This window comes from Felis catus, chromosome A2 (genome assembly GCF_018350175.1).
Source record: "Felis catus isolate Fca126 chromosome A2, F.catus_Fca126_mat1.0, whole genome shotgun sequence".
Lineage (NCBI taxonomy): Eukaryota > Metazoa > Chordata > Mammalia > Carnivora > Felidae > Felis > Felis catus.
The window spans coordinates 11,008,365-11,026,740 of NC_058369.1; the positions used below are offsets into that span (position 1 = coordinate 11,008,365).

At 41.7% G+C, this 18,376-nt stretch overlaps 1 protein-coding gene across 1 annotated transcript; it reads left to right on the plus strand.

Moving 5' to 3' along the window:
* Window positions 1-12,081: 12,081 nt before the first annotated feature.
* On the plus strand, window positions 12,082-13,065 carry LOC101093132 (olfactory receptor 7A17-like). Its single transcript, XM_045042170.1, has one exon. It carries the CDS (start codon window positions 12,082-12,084, stop codon window positions 13,063-13,065), a length of 984 nt encoding a protein of 327 aa, XP_044898105.1.
* Window positions 13,066-18,376: the final 5,311 nt, after the last annotated feature.

Below are 18,376 nucleotides of genomic sequence, written 5' to 3' on the forward strand. Positions count from 1 at the left end.
AGCCAGGAATTGTTATCCCTTGATAAGATTGTGGAAGTAGAATGTGCTCCTCCTGTTTATTTCCTGGCATTTCCATTTATTTGAATTCAGCTTCTCCATACAATTTAAATAACCCATTTTATTAAGCTTCTGCTCTGTCTGACATACAGTTTCCTCTTTGTCCAATCCCTACTTTTTCAAAGTTTTTTCTAGCCTTGACCAAAAATATTTGTAAATTCCCATTTATGTCATGGGGTAACATGGATTTCTGAAGAATAATTTCTACTCAAACAACATATACCATCCCAAGTAATTTTTCTCCTGTTTTACTAAAAGGATGGTCGTGAGTTATATTATTCATAGAGAAAAAAACTACTTTTGATAACCAAGGCTATTTGTATAATTTTATAATACAGGAAAGTATGAGACTGCAGTTTTTCACTTGTGCACATTAAGATTTTGTACATCACTGTCTTGACTTGTCATTCTGACAACGTAGACTAACTTATAGTTCATCTTATAGTAAGCCATTGGGTTCCATTCTCCTTATTATAATCATGTGGTCCTATGCAGGTGTATGCTACCACAGTGATTGACAAATATTACCAAATACACGTCTCCCTGTGGCATCTACACAGAAACATATATTTCAATAAATAAACTTCATATGGTCTTTGATCCAGGGAAGATCTTACATATAATGAAGAAAAATTGAAATTATACTTTGTATTACTGAGCAAAATATTTCATTTCATACAGCCCGTCTACCTGTTGAAGTATGGAGTTTGGTGTCCTTGTACGAGACTTGGGTTTTTTCCACTGGAGTGAGTAACTGGTTGGCATATTTATGGTGTTTTTACTGAATCACCTTGCTCTTTCTGCTACATACAAATAGGACTCTTTCCACTGCTCTGAATGAAATATCTCCTCTTTTCTAAATTTTGCCATAACCATGAAATGGGCTTCTGGTTGAACGATAATCGATATCATCCATTATACATCAGACATATATATCCGCATGATCAAAAGATGACTCATTAAAGAGATTGAATTCCTGTCCAGCCATATGATTCAGGTCACAACTTTGGTGCAAAGAGATATGCCCTTCCAACCTCTCTTGGTTAACCTGGATGGAACCCTAATAAAGTCTCTTTTTAATCAGGTCATTGAAAGAAGTTTTAATAGCAGAGTGCTAATGAATTCTGTCCCCAAATATCAGCACAAATACCTAGAATGGGAAGATGTAGATTATTATAATTTCTCTCAGTTCTGGTGGCTTTTATAATTATATACCTGTTTGCTAGGATACAAGCAATTGTATCAAGCCATTGTGAAACAAGCCATTCTTGAAAACACGTGTTTTACTATAATGCCTTTATAATTGGCAGTAATATGGGATTGTCTTGTGGGGAGTTGTTCTGATCTATTCTGAACTGCTTAACAGTTTCTACATTGCATTTATTTCTCTTTTTTTTATAAAAATAAATTTCTTTTTATTTTAGAGAGAGAGAAACCATGCAAGCAGGGGAGAGGGGCAGAGGGAGAGAGAGAGAGAATTCCAAGCAAACTCCATGATTAGCATGAAGCCCAATGTGGGGCTTGATCCCATTACCCTGGGATCACAACCTGAACAGAAATCAAGCATCAGATGCTCAACCAACTGAGCCACCCAGGAGCCCCTCTACATTATATTTCTAAAGATCATCCACAAAGGTGTGTGGAGCTGTAGTTCACTTCCTTCTTCAACTAATACATGATATTTACTCCATTTGTATATGTAGGTTAATCTTATCGTTTACAGAAAAAATTGTTTATCAAATGTAAATTGCCTTAATTTAATTTTGCTACTTCTATATCCATATATGACACTCTGCCTTCTTCCCAGTTATAAGACATTTGTCCCACCTGTCAGGTGGGACTCAGCTACATGTACTCTTGATCCAATGTGTGTCACATACCATTAGAATTTTAAATCCTAACTAATTTATTGGAATATAATTACATACCATAAACTACACATATTTTAATTTTTTTAATGTTTATTGTTTTAAAAGGAAAGAGAATGCAAGCAGGGAGCAAAGGGCGGAGGGGACAGAGAGAGAGAGAGAGGGAGAGAGACAGAGAGAATTTTAAGCAGGCTCCACATTCAGCATAAAGCCCAGCATGGGGCTTGATCCCACAATCCTGGGATCATGACCCAAGCAGAAATCAAGAGTCAGAGGCCCAACCAACTGAGCCATCCAGGTGCCCCTAAAATACACATATTTTAAATGTACAATTTGCTAAGTTAAAGGAGCCATACTTGAATTAAGAGTGCATATTGCATGGGTCAATTTGTAAGAACTTGGGAAGATGCACAGTAAGCTTCATCTGCATTTTTATGTTATTATTAAAAATGCAATTCATCTGAAGGTCAATTTCTGAAGGTAACGTGGAACTCGAAATGAATGTTGTGGGACTAAATAAAGTGTTGGATACATCAGGTCAACTCCAAAGAAAACATTTAAGAGTGAAGAGGTTGTGTATGTACATGAGTGTGTGCACACGCATACATCTTTCAAATAAACACACTCACCCACATACGTGCACATATACACAGACTCATTTATAAGCCCACCTAGTATGTTGAAAGGAAACTTGAGAGAAAGTTGCAGAATATTGAAATGAAAAGGAATGTTTACATCAATGTGAAATTGAAAGAATGTAGTATTTTGTACACAAAAAATTATTTAGTTATTTTTAAAGTTTATTTAGAGAGAGAGGGAGGGGCAGAGAAAAAGGGAGAGAGAGAATCCCAAGCAGACCCTCTGCTGTCAGTGTGGAGCCCAACATGGGGCTCGGTCCCACAAACCGTGAGATCATGAGCTGAGCCAAAATCAAGAGTCGGACGCTTAACTCACTGAGCCACCCAGGACCCCCTGGACACAAAGTTTTAAAGTAGCATGAGTGACTTAATTTAAAAAAAAAACTTGGGGTGATTTATTTTTTTTAATTTTTTTAACATTTACTTATTATTGAGAGACAGAGACAGAGCATGAGCATGGGAGGGGCAGAGAGAGAAGGAGACACAGAATCCAAGGCAGGCTCCAGGCTCTGAGCTGTCAGCACAGAGCCTGACTCAGGGCTTGAACTCACAAACCGTGAGATCATGACCTCAGCTGAAGTCCAACGCTTAACCGACTAAGCCACCCAGGCACCCCTTGGGTAATTATTTTTAAATAATGAATTACTCTTCCTATCTTAATGCCACAAAGACCTCAAAATCAGAACAATATTTACATTTATGCAGTGGACCAAATACTTCCAAATGAACTCTATGTCTCTACTCAATGTGGGATTTCAACACTTGATACCTTGGCCCAAGGAAAGTTAACTGAATGATTTGAGAAGCTCAAACGCAGTTCCTGTGAACAATATCTTATTGGATAAATATCTGGATTAGATTCCTTTTGCTGTTGTCATACTAATGTCTCAAGACAAATAATTCTCTGAAAGTTCTAGAGATCAGAAGCATGAAAGGGATCTCACTGGGCTACAATAACGATGTCCATGGGTGGCGATCTTCATGGATGCTCCAGAGGAGAACAGCCCCTTTCCCTGCTCCACAGTCTACGGGGCCCACAATTCTTACCTCACAGCCTTTCCTCCATCTTGGAAACCAACAGAACAATATTTTCCAATGTCTCTCTGACTCCATGTTTCTTCCTTTTCTTCCACATTTAGAGGACCGTTGTGATTACATCAGTCTAGTGTGGATAATCCAAGCTTATCTTCTTCCTTTTTTTTTAAGCTTCTTTATTTTTAAGTTTATTTCTTTATCTTGAAAGAGAGGGAGAGACAGAGAGTGCAGTGTGGGGGGTGGGGGCAGAGAGAGAGGGAAAGAGAGAATCCCAAGCAGGCTGCACAATGTCAGCAAGAAGTCTGATGCAGGGCTCAGTCTTACAGTTCATGAGATTGTGACCTGAGCCAAAACCAAGAGTCAGACACTTAACCAGCCTAGCCACCCAGGCGCCCCCAACCAGGCTGATCTTCTTATCCTCAGATAATGATTCAGAGCTTTACTCCATCTGCTATCTTAATTACCCTGCCACGTAAGCTAACATTTTCAAACGTTCTTCAAGATGAATCTTTTGGAGGCCCTTATTCCACCTACCACAAAATCTTCCTTTTCATATATTATTTAATATCCCTCAAGAGCCCTTCTATTTAAAAACTCAAGCGTAGAATCTTTCACCGCCCAAAGAGTGAGTGAAATACTACTCTTTCAAAAATACGTGCAAGGAAGATAGATTCCTGGTGGATAAGACCTAGAAGCACCTACACGTGGATCTCACACAGGACATCAGCTTCGCTCCCTAACTGTGACCCATAGACCAGGATCCCCAGCGTCAATACCACCCACCCAGGAGCTTGTTAGAAATGCAGAGTCCCTGGGCCCACTAGAGGCCTGATGAATCAGAATTGGCTTCTTTTCTTTTTTAATTTTTTTAATGTGTATTTTTGAGAGACAGAGACAGAGACAGAGACAGAGGGCGAGCAGGGGAAGGGTAGAGAGAGAGGGAGACACAGAACCCGAAGGAGGCTCCAGGCTCTGAGATGTCAGCGCAGAGCCCCTCTCAGGGCTTGAACTCACGAACCGCGAGATCGTGACCTGAGCCGAAGTAGGATGCTCAACCGTCTGAACAACCCAGGCACCCCTGGAATTTGTTTTTTAATTTTTTTTTCAGACACAGAGAGTGCATGGGGGCGGGGGGAGAGGGGCAGAGATAGGAAGAGAGAGAATCCCAAGCAAGATCCATGCTGTCAGCACAGAGCCCGTCACAGGGCTCCATACCACGAACCGTGAGACCATGACCTGAGCTGAAATCAGGAGTCAGACACTTAACCGACTGAGCCCTCAGGCACCCCCAAAATTTGCAGTTTTGACTGCTGGATAAATTACTTTTGTTGGGTGCTGTCCTGTGGGTTGAGGAGTTTGAGAGCATCCCTTCAGACATGGCCAAATATCCCAGGGCGAAGTCATCTCTGGTTGAGAACCACTGGGCCAGAATTTCAGAACTGAAAGCACCCTAACATAATTCTCATCAAAACCCCATTCCCTACTTGCTTTATACATTAAAGCAGCACATTAAATCTCTCTGAGCCTGATTTCTACAACCGAGAATGGTGTTCCTAAAAGTATAGCCTCACAGAAAGCACATTTAAAAAAAAAAATTGACACTCCCTATAATGTGCTAAGTAAGCTAGGTTATGGTGCAGGAAATGTAAATGTGTCTCTTATAATTAATAAACACTTTAGGGTGAGGGACTAAATAGCAGTTCTTAACCTGTGATCTATGAAATTCCTAATTGTTTTGGCTAAACTATCATGAAGCCAAGGAGTGTAGTACCCAAGGTTATACACTAAAGGAACAAATTTCTCCCCCTTCTTGAAGAAGGAAATAGTAATTTTCTAAAGATATCAAGGGTGTGCCTCTACCACAGATCAATGCATTGAAGACCTAAGGGAAGTAGTCTGATGAATTCCTCTGTGTTAGATTTTCGAGAAAACTTGAAGCCAGGGTTGTAATGAGGTGCTGGGAGGTTTAGACCTCCGGAAACAGGAAAACTAATGGGACAATGTAATAAAAACTGAATTCACCTGGCATGCAATGTAGTCTCCTAGGAACAGAGAATCTGCCAGAAATATTTCCGTTGTGTCCAGACCAGTATCCCTAGGAGACATCATGCACTTAAAGGTTGGAGCACCAAGAGATAAAAATGTGTCGTGAGCACATGCGGGGAGCTGTTAATATCTCTTCTGCTGCAGAACCTCAGCATGTGCGTTTTCACTGGACAGAACATGGTTGTTGCTCTTGGAGTCCTAAATCTGGCCAGGAGACCAATGCTCGATGCCTCCCTGGTGACTTGTCTGGGGACTGAGTTTGATGTCCATCGTCAACTATCCAGGGAGGAATTTTGACTTCCAAAGGGAGAACTTGCCTTGTGAGTTCACGTGCAGGTGAGTTCAAGAGCCCAACAGACACTGCAGGAAAGGATCAAAGCAAATGGAAAGCAAGAACTCGTACTGGAGGTCACTGAGAAAAATCCAGCATAGCCCAGATGCCAGAGATTACTGTCATTGTTGGCTGGCTTTACCAAAAAAAATATTTTGTTTATTTATGATGCTTTAAAAAGTGGATATTGCAATCAGATATGCAAGGATCCATGTTGGTAATTAAAATGATATTAATGGAAGCCCAATTTGAAGGAAAGAAGAAGGCACAAGGTGCTTCCAGGAAAAGTAGAACATAAGTACAAGGATCTTATTAATTAATGGGAGTACACAAACAGGGTATTGGCTGTGGAGAGACATGCAGTGAAGCAAGGGCATTTCTTTTTATTTTAATGGGACATCTTAGACTATGCTTCCATATAGATGAAAAGACCCAGACCAAGGAACAATTGCAAATACATCCTTGCAATAGTGGTGCACGAAACATACACACATTATCTTCTCTCATTCTGGGTATTGGAAAAAAAATTGTGATTAATACATGGAAGTAGGTTTGCTAATGAGCTTTATTTTGCATTATTTTATAACCTGTGAGGCTGAATGTACTTGTGGGTTTGTTAGTCATCTGACAGCTTCTCTGTTAAAAATTGTGCAAATCCTTTCCTTTTGGATGGTGTTCTACAAGTGTTTATATTTCTTTTTAATCCTTGGGGCACCTGGCTGGCTCAGCCGATGGAGTGTGTGGCTCTTGATCTTGGAGCTGTGAGGTTGAGCCCCACGTTAGATGTAGAGATTGCTTGAAAATAAGAGCTTGAAAAAAACAAAAATAAAAATTTGACACCTCGTAACAAAGAATTGGAGTTTTTATACAAACTGACTATTGGCCATTTAGTTCTTTTATGTATGCATAAATGTATTTGTGAGGAATGTATGAAAGTTTATGAATTTTGTGTGGTCAAATCTATCAGTCAGTCATATCGGGCTCTCTCAATTGCTTAAAGATTTTTCTTGAGGTATAACTGACATACAACATCCTATTAGTTTCAGGCATACAACATAATGATCCCATACTTGTATATATCACAAAATGATCACCACACCTGTCACTGTGCATAGTCACAAACTATTTTCCTGTGATGAGGACTTTCAAGATCTACTCTCGGGGCATCTGGGTGGCTCAGTCAGTTAAGCGTCCGACTTCGGCTCAGGTCATGATCTCACGGTCCGTGAGTTCAAGCCCCGTGTCGGGCTCTGTGCTGACAGCTCAGGGCCTGGAGCCTGCTTCAGATTCTGTGTCTCCCTCTCTCTCTCTCTCTGACCCTCCCCCATTCATGCTCTGTCTCTCTCTGTCTCAAAAATAAATAAAATATTTTAAAAAATTAAAAAAAAATAAGATCTACTCTTTTAGTGACTTTCCAACACGTGATACACTATTATTAACTGTATCATCAGTCTGTCCATTACATCTCAGGCATTGCTTTTTTATTTTTCTTTTTTTTTAATGTTTATTTACTTATTTTGAGAGTGAGCATGAGCGGTGGTAGAGGCAGAGAAAGAGGAGAGAGAGAATCTCAAGTAGGCCCTGTGCTGTCAGTGCAAAACCAGACATGGGGCTCGGTCTCAAGAACCATGAGATCATGACCTGAGCTGAAGTCAAGCATAGGATGTTTAATCAACTGAGCCACCCAGGAGCCCCTCTTTTTCATTTCCTTATGAACAAAGTGGGGCAGGCTGGTCAATATTCTTCATGTGTCAGTACTTGCTATTCACCAGAAAGAAAGTGCTTCATTCTTGGCGGTAATAAATTACCCTTTATGCATGTTTCTGACTTGTTTTCACATCTCTGTTGCTAAAAGAGATGTGAAATCTTTTCACTCTCTTTTTGGCCTTTGGGGATTAGATCTATTTCTGAAGGTTGCATCACCTTTGGCCATCATCTGGAAGGTATTTTTCTTTACCGATTGACTAAAGATCGCCTTTCCATTCTATAAGCCTATTTGAATCCGTATATCTTTATGTAAGATGAAATCACAACTTACCACTTCCTCCCACAAGGTAAATGCCCTTCTGATATACCTTTTTATTTCCAAGTCTTTGGCAATTTAATCTTGAATTAGTGACCCATGTTGGGGTCATTACGTTGTTGTTCTTGTACGTCTTTATGTAACTTAGTAGTAGATTTTCATTCCATTTTGTTGTTTTCATTCAATACAGTTGTTTAGAAACAATAGACTTGGGGGGCGCCTGGGTGGCGCAGTCGGTTAAGCGTCCGACTTCAGCCAGGTCACGATCTCGGTGTCCGTGAGTTCGAGCCCCGCGTCGGGCTCTGGGCTGATGGCTCGGAGCCTGGAGCCTGTTTCCGATTCTGTGTCTCCTTCTCTCTCTGCCCCTCCCCCGTTCATGCTCTGTCTCTCTCTGTCCCAAAAATAAATAAAAACGTTGAAAAAAAATTTAAAAAAAAAAAATAGAAACAATAGACTTGGGGCGCCTGGGTGACTCTGAGAGGCCTGAGAAAATTAAAACTTAAAAGCTTAAGTTATGGGAAACTGAAACCTAACCAAGCTTAACCAGCTTGTTCCGCTTCTGTACAATTGCTCGGCACTCCCATGTATTCCTGATCAATCATTATTGCCTGGCACATCCGTATATTCTTGATCAACCATTGTTACTTGGCACATCCATGTACTCCTGATCAATCATTGTTGCTTGGCACATCCGTGTATTCCTGATCAATCATTGTGATACCCGTACCCCCGGTTGTGGTCTGACCTAAAGGCAGGAACCAATCGAATACTGTTAAGTGTCCAACTTTAAACACCAACCAATCACAGCTCTGTAACTGTGGAAAATTCCTGATTTCCCCATGACTTGTTTGTACCTGTCTATAAAAGGGGTGTAAAAACCTCTCTCAGGGCCTCTTGGCGTTACCGGCAAGAGGTCCAGGTTCGAACCTGCAATAAATGACCCTTGCTGCTTAGCTTTGACTCTGGACTCTGGTGGTTCGTTTTTGGGGGTCTCTTAGACTCTGGGCGTTTCAACTCAGTGGGTTAAGCGTCCAACTTCGGCTCAGGTCATGATCTCACGGTTCGTGGGTTTGAGCCCCACATCGGGCTCCATGCTGACAGCCCAGAGCCTGGACCCTGCTTCTGATTCTGTGTCTCCCTCTCTTTCTGTCCCTCCCCCACTCGTGCTCTCTCTCTGTCTCTCTCTCTGTCTCTCAAAAATGAATACGTGTTTAAAAAAAAAAAGAAAAAGAAAAAGAAACAATAGACTTAACAGAATGTCATTCTCACTGATAATCTTTGTTCCAGAAGTTCTTAGTTTCTTTTAAAATTTTCTACTTTATGCATGTATACATATTCACACACTTGCATACAAATGCTTCAATAAGATGCTATGCACATCTTTATGTTTCAGTGAGGCCTTTTCTTCTACCTTGTGTCCCTTTTTCCTTCTTTCTTTTTTTTTATTTTTTAATTTTTTTAACGTTTTTATTTATTACTGAGAGACAGAGAGACACAGAGCATGAGCAGGGGAGGGGCGGAGAGATGGAGAGACACAGAATCCGAAGCAGGCTCCGGGCTCCTAGCTGTCAGCACAGAGCCCCACGCGGGGCTTGAACTCACAAACCGTGAGATCATGACCTGAGCCGAAGTTGGACGCTTAACTGACTGAGCCACCCAGGCACCCCTCCCCTTTTTCCTCCATTCTTAATAATTCTTCGTGGACTTGCCTCCCATCCACTAATACAATGCTGGCTCCTTATTTCAACATCTGTGTCACCGTCAAGACGTTGCTGTGCAACTCACACATGCAACGGTCATTCATATTTTTTCTTAATATATCACTGCTATGGAAATATTTGGGGACTATTAAGTTAAGACCATGCTTCTCAACCTGGGGCAATCTTGTCCCCCAGGAAACGCTGAAGTGATATGCAGATATTTGTCACTGTGAGGCTGGGAGGGGCAGGCGGCCGTCAAGGATGCTGCTAAACACCGTAGAATTCCCAGGTAGATACCACCACAGAGGAGGATGTGGCCCAGAATGTCAAGCAGAGCACAGATTGAGAAACCCTAAGGTGAAGAAAATCTGTATTTTGAATATTTATAGCTGCCTCCAGATTGCTTCCCCATCTTTCCACACTTCCCATTTCTGCCAGCATGATTAGAGAGTGCCCCTTCCACTGCCAGTTAAGAAGTTCCGTCCCCAATCAACATGGCAGCCCATCTCAGGCTTTCCTGGGAGATGGGTGTGAAAGGTAAATCCTTCCTGTTATTTTCTCAAACGCTCTACAGTGTCTTGTCAAAAAAGATAAAAACCCAAAGAACGCGAATAACAAAGAAAAGGTGCCACATAAGAAGAGTGAGAAAGAAACTTGCTTCATCCAAAACCTGGCCATATAAATCAATCGGTCAAATACATGCAGACCAGCCAGAAGGAAAGCAAGCCTTCAGCTCCTTGATTTCAAAATAGCCCAACTTCTGAATTAGTTAACATACAGTGTAGTATTGGTTTCAGAAGTAGATACTACGGATTCGTCACTTACATACAACACCCAGCGCTCATCCCAACAAGCGCCCTCAATACCCCTCACCCATTTAGCCCATCCCCTCACCCACCTCCCCTCCAGCAGCCCTCAGTTTGTCCTCTGTATTTAAGAGTCTTTTGTGGTTTCCTCCTCATGCCCATTTCATTTCTCTCTTTTCTCTCTGTTTACTGAACAGATTGTCCATGTTTTCTTTGAATTTATGTGAAGTAGAAAATGAGCATACTGATGGGGAGCCCCAAGTTTATTTGCCCGTAGGAATTTCTGGGTACCATTTCCCCATTCTGTAGGGGACAGATAACAAGATCTGGCCAGCTTGAGGTGTATCTATTGCTGGCCTAACTAGTGTAGCTGGGTGTGATAAAGGCATGACAGTCAGTAGCCCACGAGGCCATAGTGGGTCATGGTGTGTGTGTGTGTGTGTGTGTGTGTGTGTGTGTGTGTTGTGAACTGAGGTTAATCCTCAGAGCAGGGATGCCAGGGCTCACATATTCCAAGGTAATTCTTATTGACAGGGGCCAGAACTCAGTCAACAGAAGTTATTAATGGGGATGTCCATTTCAACTCACAAGACACTTTTATAACAAAATTAATAAAGTCCTTCAAAAAACTCATAAGTGAGGGATTTGCTGTGTCTTTAAGTGTCAGCTGTTGTGGGGTGGCCTCTCCATTCCTCAACACACACTGCCACCACCTCTCACCCCACTCCTCCTGGCTCTTTCCCCTTGACACCTGGCTTTCTTTTGACACATGATTTTCTGAAACAAGCCCCTTCCTCAGGCCCTTTGCACAGACCTTTGCCCCTGCTGGGCACACACTTTCTGAGATCACCTCAGCTTCCTTCCTATCTCCCTCAAGGTCCTGTTCAAATGTCATCCTTTTCTTCACAGCCCCTGTCACCATCTGACATGTTTTTTGATTATTTTTATTTGCTTATCGTTCTTTCCCCATTCTAGGATGATAAGAAATTTTGGTTTTCAGCACCCTATATTCATTGCATATACAGTGCCTTGAACATGATCAATAATCAGTATGTACTCTCTAAAGGAGTAAAAAATATTCTCCATAAAACAAGACCATACATTATGCTCAAGGAGCCGATTGAGAGTAGAAATGGAATTTTTAATAAGAAATGGTGCTAGGGATGCCCTAATGGGGTTGAGACCATATACCTATATTGTTTTCACTCATATGTGGATCTTGAGAAACTTAACAGAAGACCATGGGATAGGGGAAAGCACGGGGGGGGGGGGGGAGTTAGAAACAGAAAGGGAGGGAGGCAAACCATAAGAGACTCTTAAATACAAAGAACAAACTCAGGGTTGATGGGGGTGGGAGAGAGGGGAAAGTGGGTGATGGGCATTGAGGAGGGCGCCTGTTGGGATGAGCGCTGGGTGCTGTATGGAAACCAATTTGAGGATAAAATATATTTAAAAATTTTTTAAAGGAAACGTATTTCCTGACTCTAAAGTATAAATGGTAGTTCTCACGCTAGGTTAATAGCTTGTGTGAACATTAGTGATTTATTTCTCTGTATCCTGGTAGTCATCTCCAACCCATGGAGCCAAGGAACCTTACAGCCATTTCAGAATTTCTTCTTCTGGGATTTTCAGAGGAACCAGCATTCCAGCCCCTCATATTTGGGCTTTTCCTCTCCATGTACCTGATCACTGTGTTTGGGAACCTGCTCATCCTCCTGGCCGTCAGCTCTGACTCCCACCTCCACACCCCCATGTACTTCTTCCTGGCCAACCTGTCCTTTGTAGACATTTGCTTCACCTCCACCACCGTCCCAAAGATGCTCTGGAACATCCAGACCCAGAGCAAAGTCATAACCTATGAGGACTGCATCACCCAGATGTATTTTTTCCTACTCTTCGCAGGATTGGACAACTACATCCTGACCGTGATGGCCTATGACCGCTTCGTGGCCATCTGTCACCCCCTACACTACACGGTCATCATGAACCCCCGGCTCTGTGGGCTGCTGGTTCTGGTGTCTTGGATCATGAGTGTCCTGCATTCCTTGTTACAAACCTCAGTGGTGCTGCGACTGTCCTTCTGTACAGACTTGGAAATCCCTCACTTCTTCTGTGAAATTAAACAGGTGGTCCAACTTGCCTGTTCTGACACCTTTCTTAATGACATGGTGATGTATTTTGGAGCTGGGTTGCTGGGTGGGGGCCCCCTTGCTGGGATCGTTTACTCTTATTCTAAGATAGTTTTTTCCATATGTGGCATCTCATCAACTCAGGGCAAGTATAAAGCATTTTCCACCTGTGCATCCCACCTTTCTGTGGTCTTCTTATTTTACTGTACAAGCCTAGGTGTGTACCTTAGCTCCACTGCTACCCAGAGCTCCTACTCGGCTGCCATGGCCTCGGTGATGTACACGGTGGTCACACCCATGCTGAACCCCTTCATCTACAGCCTGAGGAACAGAGATATAAAGAGGGCTCTGAAAAAATCCTTTGGAAAGGAAACTATGAAAGGACCAATTGCCCTGGGGCAATTGCACCTGATGGCAGAACTCAAAGCTTGAGAGCCAGAAATGGCAATTCTTTGATCAGATTGTGGACGTAGAAGTTGCTACTTCTATTGATTTCCTGGAACATCTCTTTCTTCGACATCAACTTCTCTGTACACTTTAGGTAACATACTGTATTACCCTTTCTGCGCTCTGGTGTTTAATAGTGTTTCCCTTAGTTGTTTTCCTACTCTTCTGAATTCATTCCCAATTTTGGACGATATTGGAAATTCCCATTTATTCTGTGAGATTCTATAGATTTGTTAAGAATACCCTCTTCTTAAATGAAATATATCATCCTGAGCAATTTTTCTTTTGTTTTACTAAAAAATAATCATGAGTTGTACTACACGATGGAAAAAAACACATTTGGCCCAAATTATAAAATTCCATAAGAGACGAAAGTCTGAAAGGACAACTCACCATTTCTGTGTCCATCATTCCTTTAGATATCTGTTCTTCCTGAAAATGTAGACTTTAACCTATGGTGTGTTTTATAACAAGTCATTGGGCTTTATTCTCCTCCTTAGGATACTGTTTTCTTATTCAGTGTTCACGTAATCACTAGCAAAAGTGATAATCAGGGGGCGCCTGGGTGGCGCAGTCGGTTAAGCGTCCGACTTCAGCCAGGTCACGATCTCGCGGTCCGTGAGTTCGAGCCCCGCGTCGGGCTCTGGGCTGATGGCTCAGAGCCTGGAGCCTGTTTCCGATTCTGTGTCTCCCTCTCTCTCTGCCCCTCCCCGGTTCGTGCTCTGTCTCTCTCTGTCCCAAAAAATAAATAAACGTTGAAAAAAAAAAAAGTGATAATCAGATACATGTCTCCAGGTGTAGTCTACATAGAAACACAAATTCCAAGAAATAATTTGACATAATATGACCACAGAGTCAGAGATGAAGCAAAATTTCAGTCATGCATCTGTTACTATGCAAACGAATGTTTTCCTGCTACACATTTGCTTATTGACGATGTGAGACTGGCATCCGTGTGTCGGGGGGTCTATCACTGGGGCCAAAAATCATTGGCATACTTATGTTTCCTATTTCCTTGTGTTCCTGTTTCTTCCTGAAAATGTCCATGTCTCCCCTAAAACTATGATTCACTGGAGTACAATTGCATATGATAAGCTGCATATATTTAATGTATACAATTTGCTGAATTACAGGAGGCATACAAAAATTAAGTTTATAGGGAAACATGGGACTGTCTCTGCAGGGCGAGGGGTGAGACTCCTGCAGCAAAGGACACAGAAAGGGGACACCCTGGCCTCTGTGCCACTGCTCACACTTTGTCCTTGTTGCAGACGCCCTCCTGAGGGGCATCCCACAACCCACTTGATGAGTGCCAAGTAGGACCAGGAGATGGAACAGAAGAGCGACATACTATTTATGAAGGAGATGAAAGTTTCATGGAATTGAGTCCAGTTGCATTTCAATATAGGAGAGGTGACAATGGTGATCCCAAACCTTCTCTTTTCTTAATATCTATTTATTTGGGGGACAGCGCAAGCAGAGGAGGGGCAGAGAGAGAGAAGGAGACACAGAATCCGAAGCAGGCTCCAGGCTCCGAGCTGTCAGCACAGAACCCGATGTGGGGCTCGAACTCACAAACCGTCAGATCATGACCTAAGCTGGAGTTGGATGCTCAACTGATGGAGCCACCCAGGTGTCTCCCAAAGCCTTCTTGAAAGAGATTTCCTAGAAAGGGGCATGCTTTTGCACTGCTAGTGAGAATGAAAGCTGGTGCAGCCACTCTGGAAAATAAGATGAAGTTTCCTCAAAAATAAGAACTGGAGTTACTCTACAACCCAGCAATGGCACCACGAGGTATTTATCCAAAGGACACAAAAATGCTAATTAAAAGGGGCACATGCATCCCAATGTTTATAGCTGCACTATCAACCATAGCCAAATTATGGAAAGAGCCCAAATGTCCATCAACTGTTTAACGAATAAAGATGATGTGTCGTATGTGTGTGTGTGTGTGTGTGTATACACATATATATATACGCATATATATATACACATATATATACATATATATGTGTATATATATATATATATGTATATATATATACACATATATGTGTATATATATATACATATATATATAATTGAATATTACTCAGCGATCAAAAGAAATGAAATATTGCCAGTTGCAACACGTGGACAGAACCAGAAAGTACCATGCTAAGCAAAATAATTCAGAAGAAAAGAAATATCCTATGGTTCCACATATGTAGAATTTAAGAAAAAAAAACAGATGAACATAAGGGAAATGAAGGAAAAATAAGATAAAAAGAGAGAAGGAGGCAAACCATAAGAGATTCTTAAATACAGAGAACAAACTGGGGGTTGCTGGAGGGGAGGTGGGTGGGGGGGGTGGACTAAATGAATGATGGGCATAAAGGAGGGCACATGTTCAGATGAGCGCTGGGTGTTATATATAAGTGATGAATCACTAAATTCCACTCCTGAAATCATTATCACCTTATATGTTAACTAACTTGGATTCAAATAAAATTTAAACTTTTATAAAACACCTTTTTTTTGTAAAAACGTTTTAAGCTGAAAGTTCATGAAGAGATCTGGTTGTATGAAATTATTTGCACACACTCGCCTTAATAAAAGGTGAAATGTTAAAAAAAAAGATTATATACTACATGACTCCCTTTGGGTATAATTCAAAAAGATGCACAGTAAGTTTTAACTGCTTTGTCATGTTATTGTTAACATTTCATCACCCTGAGCCTCAATTTCCCTATTTCTGAAGGGAATGTGGGGCAATGAACCCTAACTTCAGGCAGGTGGTGTCAGGAATAAATGAAACGTGTAGAAGCACTTTGTCGAGTCCAAAGAAAATGTTCAAGGTTAGGAGTCTGAGTATGTATATGTGTGTGTACATTTGTATACATGTTTCTGTCAAATAAATATATCCACACACGTACGAGTAGACATAAGAGAGTTATTGAAATCCCATCTGTTATGTTGAAAGAAAACCTGTAAGTTGGAGGGGATAAAAATGAAAAGAATAAACATTCGAATCAACATAAAATAGAAAGAATGTAGAATTTTGACACAAAAGTTTAAAGTAGAATGAAAGGCCTTAATTTTAATAGGGAAATGTTTTCAATCTCAAATTTTCAAAGGCCTCCGAGTCAAAACCACGTTTACATTTATGCAGTGGGATATCACTGTCCAGCGAATGAGGCAATATATCTCCAAACTAAAACTAGTTTTCTCTTTCCATTTAATGTGGGATGTCCATACCAAATGCCTTGACCCGAGGGAAAGTTCACTGAATGAGCTGAAATGCTCAAACTCTGTTCCTACAAGCAATATTTTTCCAAATAAATGTCTGTAATCAATTCCTGTTGCTGCAGAAACAAATGATCACACTCGTGGCTTAACACAAAGATTTATCCGAAGTTTGTGGAAGGTCAGAAGCCTGAAATGGGTCGCATTGGGCTAATATCAAGAGGTCTGCAGGGCTGTGATCCTTCTGGACACTCTAGAGGAGAATTCACTCCATTTCCTTTTTCCCTTTTTAGTGGCTACCTGCATTTCTTGTCTTATGGCCCTTCTTCCAACGTCAAAGCCAACAGCGTAGAGTCTGAAAATGTCTCTCTGATTCCAAATCTTTGTCCTCCCCCTCCCACATTTAGAGGACACCTGTGATTACACTAGTTCCATCCAGATAATCCAGGCCAATCTTTTTTATATAAAGATCAGTGATTAGCAGCTTTATGCCACCTACTGGCCACATTCCCCTTGCTCTGTAAACAAATATTTTCAAAAGTTCTTTGGATTGGGACACCTTTGGAAGCCTACAAAGTGTTTTTTTTCAAATATAAAATAATTGATGTCACTCATTGACCATAGAATTCATCAACACCTATAGAATTGTGTGAAAAACATTTCTTTCAGGGGCACCTGGGTGGCTCAGTCAGTTAACTGTCCAACTCTTGACCTTGGCTCAGGTCATGATCTCATGGTTAGTGAAATCAAGCCCAACAGCTGTCTCTATGATGACAGCCTAGAGCCTCTCTCTCTCTCTCTCTCTCTCTGTCTCTCTCTCTCTCTCTCTCTTTCTCTCCTTCTCTCTCAAAATAAAAATAAATATTAAAAGAAAACAATTTTTCTTTCAAAATGACAAACACAGAAGATTCTTGGTGGAGAAGACCTAAAACTACCTACATGTGACTCTAACACAGGAGCACGGACTTGCTCTCTACCTGTGATCCATAGATCAGAACATGCAATATCATCACCACCTGGTTGTTTGTAGAAGGACAAACTCCCTGGAATCCCGGAGACCTGATGAATCAGGTCAGGGCATTTTAACTACAAACTTTGGTGGTTTGTACACACAATGAAGATAGAGCTGTATTTTTCACCTACTCACTGTTGACATTTGGAGCTGGGTAAATATTTGTGCTGGGTGCTGTCCTTTGGGTTATAGAGGTTTGACAGCATCCCTTAAGACACGGCCAAATATCCACAGAGGCAAAATCATGCCTGATTGAAAACCATGGTGCTGAGGTTTGAGAACTGGAAGTATCATGAGAGAAATCCAATTAAGGATTCATCCAGTATTACATTTATAACTGTGGTCTTAGGATTTGTAATAAAAATATATATTTGGGGAGAGGAGTTAAGGTGGCAGAGCAGCATGGAGACCCTGAGCTTGTCTCATCCCTGAAACACAGCTAAATCAGCACGAAACCATTTTGAACACCTAGGAAATGGATCCGATGATTAACACAACAGTCTGCATGACTCGAGCCACAGAACTCAGCAGATGCGTGGGGCAGAGAGGTGAACCGGGGGAGAAAAAAAAGCTGCAGAGGGTAGGGAGCCATTTGCAGGGAGAAGACAGAGAGAAAAAGGGAAAGGGGAAGAGAACAGCACATCAGGATGGTGCAAGAAAAGCAGCTGGAAAGAAAGAGAGAGAAAGAGTGAAAACACTTTCAGGGGAATGGACAATCGAACTATTGGCACAAAGAAAAGAGAGGGTTTTGGTACCATCGGGATTCTGTATACAGTGGAGTGCAGAGTCTGAAGTTTTGGAGCTCAGTGTCTGAGGGTGCTCTGGTGAGGAAGCAAGATGAATCCCCAGGATCAGGAGTGGGCCTGAGGGGTGTCACACACAGGAAGAAGTCATCCCCCTGCTTGGAGTGCATTTGGTAGAGGCCATACGGCCTCCCCATCGGCAAAGGTCCCAGCAGAACCTGGAGAGCAGCCACATTTGCTGGTACTGGGACAAAGACGCCAGAGTGCAGTGACATCTGGCACCGGCTGTATGTTGTGATTTGCCAAAATCTCTGAA

Bases quoted from the DNA above. Each gene is read 5' to 3' on its own strand.
- LOC101093132 (XM_045042170.1), top strand. From the start codon at position 12,082: ATGGAGCCAAGGAACCTTACAGCCATTTCAGAATTTCTTCTTCTGGGA.